The sequence below is a fragment of the Hyla sarda genome, chromosome 3, assembly GCF_029499605.1.
Source record: "Hyla sarda isolate aHylSar1 chromosome 3, aHylSar1.hap1, whole genome shotgun sequence".
NCBI classification, from domain to species: Eukaryota; Metazoa; Chordata; class Amphibia; order Anura; family Hylidae; genus Hyla; species Hyla sarda.
Window position 1 is genome coordinate 228,247,347 of NC_079191.1, and position 10,496 is coordinate 228,257,842.

At 36.1% G+C, this 10,496-nt stretch overlaps 1 protein-coding gene across 2 annotated transcripts in view; it reads right to left on the bottom strand.

The window, feature by feature from the left end:
• SIM1 (SIM bHLH transcription factor 1) overlaps positions 1–7,720 on the bottom strand; it is a 124,187-nt gene extending 116,467 nt beyond the window's left edge. The window contains exons 1-2 of one of the 2 annotated variants that reach the window (XM_056566187.1): positions 7,587–7,720; positions 5,111–5,565 (exon numbers count right to left, since the gene is read on the bottom strand). In XM_056566187.1, the coding sequence (XP_056422162.1) occupies positions 5,111–5,285 (175 nt within the window). In that variant the 5' untranslated portion in view covers positions 5,286–5,565; positions 7,587–7,720. Of the gene's footprint in view, positions 1–5,110; positions 5,566–7,586 lie in introns of those variants that run through there. The other variant, XM_056566189.1, reaches the window with a different exon arrangement.
• Positions 7,721–10,496: the final 2,776 nt, after the last annotated feature.

Sequence of the window (10,496 nt, forward strand, 5' to 3'; positions counted from 1 at the left end):
ATTCTGCGACAGGAGTACATGCTGGATACATTCTGCGACAGGAGTACATGCTGGATACATTCTGCCACAGAATTACATGCTGGATACATTCTGCCACAGAATTACATGCTGGATACATTCTGCCACAGGAGTACATGCTGGATACATTCTGCGACAGGAGTACATGCTGGATACTTTCTGCAACAGGAGTACATGCTGGATACATTCTGCGACAGGAGTACATGCTGGATACATTCTGTGTATACACTTGTCAGTTGCTGCACACTATTCACCTTTGTGTTGTACTTCAGCACTAGCCAATACCCAATACTACCCAGCGTCACATCTACCATTACAATGTTTTCTCTGTATGTGCAGCCTGTCATCTGCAATGCCCACACATATCCCAATAGTCTCAGAACACAACAGTATTCTCAATCTATCTACAACGTAGATCTCACCTGCAGGATACATGTTGGGAGGAAATTCCCTGCACATGTTCTATTGTGTAAATACACAGACATTGGAGCTGCTGCTGCTGCTGCTGCTGCACATAAATCTCAGCTTCAGTAGAAGTTGAGTCCAGTACATCAATGTATAAGCCCACATGAAAAACGGAGGGATTAGCGAAAGTGGCCAGTGTAAAGGCCTGGAGAGGAGAAAAACCTGGGCAGGGAGAACAAACATTGTAACCCGACCCTCACCCCCTCGTCACCTCTCCTGGCAAACAATAGGGCACAGGGCACACGTGTCCTGAGGTACAACAGAAAGAACTTCATCTCCTCTTATTTTATCTAGGAAAATGAAGTATTACTAATAATTATTACTAACGGTGTGGTGTTATTATTAGTGGACCTATTGGTATAAGTGATATTATTACTAGTACAGATATTATTAATGGTATTATTATTATTATTATTACTAACTGTGTAGTGGTATTATTAGTGGACCTATTGGTATAAGTGATATTATTACTAGTACAGATATTATTAATGGTATTATTATTATTATTATTATTATTATTACTAACTGTGTAGTGGTATTATTAGTGGACCTATTGGTATAAGTGATATTATTACTAGTACAGATATTATTAATGGTATTATTATTATTACTAACTGTGTAGTGGTATTATTAGTGGACCTATTGGTATAAGTGATATTATTACTAGTACAGATATTATTAATGGCATTATTATTATTATTATTATTACTACTAACTGTGTAGTGTTATTATTAGTGGACCTATTGGTATAAGTGATATTATTACTAGTACAGATATTATTAATGGTATTATTATTATTATTACTAACTGTGTAGTGATATTATTAGTGGACCTATTGGCATAAGTGATATTATTACCAGTACAGATATTATTAATGGTACTATTATTATTATTACTATCAGTGTAGTGTTATTATTAATGGACCTATTGGTATAAGTGATATTATTAATGGTGCTATTTTTATTATTAACTGTGTAGTGGTAGTATTAGTGGACCTATTGGTATAAGTTATATTATTACTAGTACAGATATTATTAATGGTATTATTATTATTATTATTACTACTACTACTAACTGTGTAGTGTTATTATTAGTGGACCTATTGGCATAAGTGATATTATTACTAGTACAGATATTATTAATGGTATTATTATTACTAACTGTGTAGTGGTATTATTAGTGGACCTATTGGCATAAGTGATATTATTACTAGTACAGATATTAATGTTATTATTATTAGTAGTAGTAGTAACTATAGAAGGAGTTATAGCGTCAGTATTACTGTTGGTATAAGTGCTTTCATTAGTAGCATTAGTATTAGTGCTATTATCAGTATTATTGCTACTAGCAGTGTATTATTAATATCAGTAGCAGAGCTATTACGATTCTTAGCATAGCAGTATAATAATAATTATTATTATTATCACCATGTTTTATAGTGGTGGTATTATTAGTGCTATTGCTGCTACTATAATAGTAATAAAAACCAAGAACAACATATTTCATATGCCATATATTTCTTAGGAAACAACACTATAATAGTGACACTATATTTGTACAACTGTCTTGAACCCCTTTTGTCACTATTATAGTGTTGTTTCCTAAGAAATATATTGCATATGAAATATGTTGTTCTTGATTTCTATGTTTTTTCCTAACCTATTTCCCCTTAGATTAGTAATGTCTCTATAGTAATATCAGTAAAGCCAACTACAGTGAGACCAGTAATTCCCGAATCATGTATTTATTCAATTGTTTGTTTATTTATTTGTTTTCTTTCCACAGGGTTTACCCAGTTCTACATAATTCAGTATAATAGCATGTTATACTGGATCCAAACAATTAAAATACAATTTTCATGTGGATTTTATGTCATTTTATTTTCAGAATCCTGGAGACTGACTATTCCATGTTACCAGTAAATACTAACCTGGTCCAATAGAATATTCAGCGCTTCCTTCAGGACTGTAGGAGAATCAGGGACAATGAATGACCTCTCAGGGGCAGAACCGCGGGTCTGGCGATTCTAATTGGGTGCCAGGGCATTGTACATGCATTAGCATAGTGAGTGGAGGGCTCTGCCAGGCTGTGTAATCCCTGGAGGACTGCTGCATTATTCTCTGGGCACCCAGGGACAAGAAGCCGCTATTCTTCCATGCACACTGCACCATATGCTTCCTCTGATCACACAGGCAGATACATAGCCGGCAATAATTGGCCAGATCTGCTGGAAATCACGCAGAAAAAAAAAGCCCACAGAGACCGGCAGAGCCGACAAATCATCGTTAATGGGAAAATCCACAGTGGACTGGAGCAGAGCTTTATCTATATCAGCTTATGGCTGACAGCATCCAATATACTGCCTGAAGCCCACCCTATATCACTGCTATATACACCACTAATAACCCACATATATACTAATACCATATAAGATCATTCTATACTTATCTCTCTATTAAGATCGCATACATTAACATTTACCTATCTCACATATCCTGTGTGTGTGTTTGTGTTCACATATAGTTATATATATATTTGTCTGTGTGTTTGTGTTCACATATAGTTTTATATATATTTGTGTGTGTGTTCACATATAGTTTTATATATATGTGTGTGTGTGTTCACATATAGTTTTATATATATGTGTGTGTGTGTGTTCACATTTAGTTTTATATATATTTGTGTTTGTGTTCACATATAGTTATATATATATATTTGTCTGTGTGTTTGTGTTCACATATAGTTTTATATATATTTGTGTTTGTGTTCACATATAGTTTTATATATATTTGTGTTTGTGTTCACATATAGTTTTATATATATTTGTGTTTGTGTTCACATATAGTTTTATATATATTTGTGTTTGTGTTCACATATAGTTTTATATATATTTGTGTTTGTGTTCACATATAGTTATATATATATATATTTGTGTTTGTGTTCACATATAGTTTTATATATATATTTGTGTGTGTGTTCACATTTAGTTTTATATATATATTTGTGTGTGTGTGTTTGTGTTCACAGTTTTATATATATATTTGTGTTTGTGTTCACATATAGTTTTATATATATATTTGTGTTTGTGTTCACATATAGTTTTATATATATATATTTGTGTGTGTGTTCACATATAGTTTTATATATATATTTGTGTGTGTTTGTGTTCACATATAGTTTTATATATATTTGTGTGTGTGTTTGTGTTCACATATAGTTTTATATATATATTTGTGTTTGTGTTCACATATAGTTATATATATATATATATGTGTGTGTGTGTGTGTGTGTGTGTGTTCACAAATAGTTTTATATATATTTGTGTATGTGTGTGTGTTTGTGTTCACATATAGTTTTATATATATATTTGTGTGTTTGTGTTCACATATAGTTTTATATATATTTGTGTGTGTGTTCACATATAGTTTTATATATATTTGTGTGTGTGTTCACATATAGTTTTATATATATATATATATATATATATTTGTGTGTGTCCACATATAGTTTTATATATATATATTTGTGTGTGTGTTCGCATATAGTTTTATATATATATATATTTGTGTTTGTGTTCACATATAGTTTTATATATATTTGTGCATTCACATATAGTTTTATATATATATTTGTGTGTGTGTGTGTTCACATATAGTTTTATATATATATATATTTGTGTGTGTGTTCACATATAGTTTTATATATATATATTTGTGTTTGTGTTCACATATAGTTTTATATATATTTGTGTATTCACATATAGTTTTATATATATATTTGTGTGTGTGTTTGTGTTCACATATAGTTTTATATATATATATATATATATATATATATATATATATATATATATATATATTTGTGTGTGTGTTCACATATAGTTTTATATATATACATATTTGTGTGTGAATCCAGAAACGAAATCTAAACCGCGAATCATTTAAATATTTCAATTCCATCTAAATTCTAAGCAATAAATCAGTGATCTTCAATCTGCGGTCATCCAGAAGTTGCAAAACTACAACTCCCAGCATGCCCGGACAGCCGTTGGCTGTCCGGGCATGCTGGGAGTTGAAGTTTTGCAACATCTGGAGGTCCACAGGTTGAAGATCACTGCATTAAATAATATCTCTTCATATCGATTCGGCTATCCATGAATAACATATACACGTGCATCAATCTGACTATATATGTATGTATGTATATATATATATATATATATATATATATATATATATATATATATATATTACATAATGCAAATATTAACCAATAAAATATGTGGGTGTATAGAGAGATTTTTTTCTACCGTTCTTTTTCTTTCATCAATCAGGTATAAACAGAAAAGTTAGGATAAATAGGCGCAATGACTTATGGTTAATATTCTGTAGCAGATGAATATTCTACACATTGTAATACATGTGACATTGTTCTTATTATTCCATTATCATACATGTTTGGTGGAGCAGGGAGCACTGGTATAAGTAGTGGGCAGTCTACAGGAGGTGGTGAGCAGAGAGTGAGATTTGTATTGAGGGGCTGTGGGTAAAAGAATTTTAGGGGCACAATGACCCCAGGATGGGAGCAGTGACGGGGCTCCTGATAACCAGGGGTGACCAGCACCTACCTTCAGGGAAGACCACTCTCATCTTCAGGTAGCTGGTAGTCAGGCGGATTATGGACGCCTTGTCCAGCTGGGAGGTGATGGCAGAGGGCAGGGGTAGTAGTTTGGCCAGTTCATAGAACTCGCTGTTCTCCTTCTCCCGTCTAGTCCGGGCAGCGTTCTTGGACTTCTCTTTCATGGCGGCCTCCTATTAACCCTTGGGTATTACTCTTATACAGATACAACTCCACAGAACCATCAATGAGAGCGGCCCGTCCAGACACCTCCTGCTCTCCAGACCCCCGGGACAATGTACTTCTGGGGTCCCGGGTTATACAGCACACATATCCACCGGGACGGCAAATCCACAGAGACTTCAGCTGTGTCCAGAGCAGCAACTCGTGTCATTCCAGGACAGATGCGGGGTCGGCACAGTGTGTCACATCAGGAGGCCTCACAAGTCACCATACAGAGCGACCCTGTATACAGAGCACACATCAATGTCACATGACACCACAGATCCATCCACTGCCCTATCTGGGCCGGATTGATTACATATATATATTTATATTTATATGTACATAAATAGATGTATTCCATTCATTAGAACTATCCGTTTATTTAATACATTAACCTATTTTACATCATGTATCCATCCATGTATCTGTTTTATTATATGTACTCATTTGTATCAATTATCGCCTATATATAAACATTACTGATCCACAAATAATAGAAAATACACCACTCTCAGAAATGGAGTCATACTTAAGGGAAATAAGAAAATTAAACAGAATGGGTTTATGTGTAAATAAAAATAAAAATAGATGGACTTTTAATAATTGAATTGATAAATAAATGCAATATATATATAAATAAAATATATTATCCACTCTATCTTTTTCTCCACTATCCATCTATCTTATCTCATATAAATATATATATATTGAGAGAGATAAGATAGATAGATAGATAGATAGTGGATAAAAAGATGGAGAGACAGTAGATACATAAATAGATTACATACAGAAAGAAAGAAATACATGGACACTGAAAGACGTAAATAAATTCATGGACACAGAGAGAGATAATAAATAAATAAATACATGGAAACAGAGAGATTATATATATATATATATATATATAGATAGATAGATAGATAGATAGATAGATAGATAGATAGATAGATATAGATAGATAGATAGATAGATATGATAGATAGAGATAAATAAATAAATAGCTACATACATAAATACATGGATACAGATGACAAATAGATAAATAAATAAAATAATTAACAGACACAGACAATACATAGATAGATAGATAGATTATATATAGATAGATAAATATATAGATATGAGATAGATAAATAGATAATGGATAATAAACAGAAAGAAATATAGATAGATGGAAATATAGATATAGAGACATTACATTTTATTTGACCCATTGGACAAAGTATGATATCATCCAGTGAGTTAAACTATGATGATGATGATGATGATGATGGTGGTGGTGATGGTGGTGATGATGGTGGTGGTGGTGATGATGGTGGTGGTGGTGATGGTGATGATGGTGGTGATGGTGGTGTTGGTGGTGATGATGATGGTGGTGATGGTGGCGGTGGTGGTTGTGGTGATGATGATGATGGTGGTGATGATGATGGTGGTGATGGTGGTGGTGGTGGTGATGGTGGTGGTGGTGATGGTGGTGGTGGTGGTGATGGTGGTGGTGGTGGTGGTGATGGTGGTGGTGATGATGGTGGTGGGGGTGGTGATTGTGGTGATGATGGTGGTAATGGTGGTGATGATGGTGGTGGTGGTGATGGTGGTGATTGTGGTGGTGGTGATGGTGGTGGTGATGGTGGTGATGGTGGTGGTGGTGATGATGGTGGTGGTGGTGATGATGGTGGTGGTGGTGATGGTGATGGTGGTGGTGATTGTGGTGGTGGTGATGGTGGTGGTGATGGTGGTGGTGATGATGGTGGTGGTGGTGGTGATTGTGATGATGATGGTGGTAATGGTGGTGATGATGGTGGTGATGGTGGTGGTGGTGATTGTGGTGGTGATGGTGGTGGTGATGGTGATGATGGTGGTGGTGGTGGTGATTGTGATGATGATGATGGTAATGGTGGCGATGATGGTGGTGGTGGTGATGATGGTGGTGGTGATGGTGGTGATGATGGTGGTGGTGGTGGTGGTGATGATGGTGGTGGTGGTGATGGTGGTGGTGGTGGTGGTGGTGATGATGGTGGTGGTGGTGATGGTGGTGATGGTGGTGGTTTAGAGCAGGCAGTACTTATATGGATGTCCCCAATGTAGTAGCTATAACTGACATTAGAATGGTATGGAGGAATGCACAAGTGGTCCAGTTGGGCAGCCAGCCCCCCAGTGCAGACCCTGTAGGTTGGGGTCCCCCTGTATGGCAGGTACAGTCAGGTAATTTAACCCTTTCTCTCCCTACCTCCCCTCTCCCCGTCGGCAGGCAGAGCACTCACGTTGTGTCCTGTGGAGAGCGGGTCCCGTGCAGGGCCGGTCACCGGGCGGATAATTGGGAGCTCAGGAAGCCCATTAACTTGTTCCTGTCTCCGCTCTGTACTTAGTACAACTTCATCCCTGGTGCCGCTCCGTGTATCCTCCCTCACTGCCACTCACAGCGCCCTGCCACAGCCCATTGGACGCCGGCTTCTGTTATCTGTGCGCTGATTGGCTGTCAACAAGGATGACGTCACCAGAGCAGTACACTATAAGGGGTCCTGTGACCCCGTGAACTGTCCGTGCGGCGGACTTTGCCTGTTTCAGTAGCCGGGCGGAGGGTGTAGTGTACGGGCAGGGAGGTGAGGGGGCAGCGCTGGGGACTGACAGAGGAAGAGAACTTTACCGGGACTGAGAGATGAAAGTCCACATACATGACGGCCGCCTCCAGCCTGGTGTGTCAGGTCTCCTCAGTGCACAGTCCTCTTCATTCACACAACTAGGGGCCAGTGTACAGCGGTATAGGGGGGTCACCACACTGCTACTATAGAGAGAATTACAGAGCTAGCCGCTACTAATATGATCACAGCATAAAGATCGATGATTAAAATATAGAAGATAAAAGACGAGAAACAACTAATAATAGACATATATTAACACAGTACAAATGGGTGATTATAAATGATAAATATAGATATCACATGAGAGATCAATGGGTTCTAAAGGATGAGCCATAAATAAAAGGTATTAAAAAAGATTAAATAGAGGAAATACAACAGTTGACTACTAAATACTGAATAATAATAATAATATATATATATATATATATATATATATATATATATATATATATATATATATATGGCTAGCTAGTTATATACTTAACTAGGATTTATATTATATAGGATAGATAGATGACAGATAAATAGTAGTAGAAAGTCGCCTAATAAAATATAGAAACATTTGAGATAATAAATAAATAAGTATAAGTAGGTAGATTATAAATTAATAGATAGATAACAAAAAGATGTATAATAGTTCATAGAAAGATAGATATTAGTTCATAAAAAGATAGATGATAAAAACATACTAAGTATATAAATGGTAGACGGATTAAAGAAAGATATGAGATGGATGGATAGATAATAGGTTATAAAATATTGCTGAAGATGATGAAATATAGAAAGCTATAGATATAGGATAGAAAATCAAGTATAGTAAAGGTAGATAGACGAACAGATAGATTACAAGGAAGATATAACACTTACATAAAATAGGTAACACGCATATACATGATAGATAATCATCATATGCAAATTATAGATAAATAATAGACAGATAACACACACACACATATATATATCAAATAAATAGATAACATACACATAAAGGATAGATAAACAAACAGATAACAATCATATGTCAATTATAGATAAACACTTATATAAAATAGGTAACACGCATATAAAAGATGATAGCTAGATAGATAAATAGATACACAAAAAAGGATGTGCTAGCAGTGTGCTGCTGTATTCTCCTGTTTATAGATAAATAGCTAGATAGACAGATAGACAGATAGATAGATAGATAGATAGATAGACAGACAGACTAAACAGGCAATACATTATCATAGTAAATAAATGTAAATGAAAGGAAATGGTAAACAGGTTCAGGGTAATGGGGATGTGTATATATCAGTATCCTATATGATCGATCAGTATCCAGTGATCAGCTGTGTCCGGTATCTGTCTATTCTATGTGTGTAGCTGTGATGGTGGAAATGTCGCACATTATAGACACTCAGGAGGTGACTGGTGTCTGTACAACGCTGCCAGCTATGGATTGTCAGCGCCATTCACCTAGGGACTGTCTACATTAGTGTTTCCCCAATTAGGGTGCCTCCGGCTGTTGCAAAACTACAATTCCCAGCATGCCCGGACAGCCAAAGGCTGTCCGGGCATACTGGGAGTTGTAGTTTTGCAACAGCTGGAGGCACCCTTGTTGGGAAACTCTGATCTACACTAATGCTGGTATATGGCAGGCAGTTCTGATCCTACACCCTCTCCAACTCTGCGCTGCTTGTGTCTTATTTCACATAAACCAGGGAATCTAATTGGAAATGAGGGAAAACAAACATCCGGGCACAATGTTGGGCGCATTCTACCCGCTCTAATGACAGTATTAGTAAATAGTAATTAGCGGCCTCATGATTCCACCTCCTGCTGTATGCTGCATTGTCTCCATGAACCTGTCCACACCTGTGCGCCCGATACCTATCCGTGGGAGGAGAATTCATAGAGGAGGACATTATGTTGGGGGAGGGTTGGCACTGTCAGCCACATGGTGACAACATTACTCGCCACTATAAGCCATTACTGCGACAATCTCTTCATCCAAGCCTCACATCGCTTGGTTGCATCTATCATAGCCTTTAACCATTTCCTTACAAATAAAAGAAGGGGCAAAGGGCTATTAAAGAAATAATACAACAGTCGAATAGCTTCCATCTATAGTAGATATTACTGTTTCTAGATTACAGTGCAAAATATTTGTACAATACAACAGAACAATTAACCCATTACAGTGCAATATTATAGTATATTATCACAGTACATTAGGGCACTTGTTCCGTATTACAGCGCAAAACGACCACATTATTAAAATTATACAATACTACACTGAAGCCCATCACCATACCCTATCCCATTACAATGGCACATTACTTATTCCACCAGTGAAGTACAATGAATTCCAATATGTTCTTACAGCCCCCTGTTGTAGCAGTGCTACATGAAAGTACAATAACACTGTACTATATAGTATTAAAGAGTGATTACTATAATACAACTTTAATACAGTATATTTTAACACATGTAAAGTGAATTACAGTGCTACATGAAAGTACAATAACACTGTACATATAGTATTAAAGA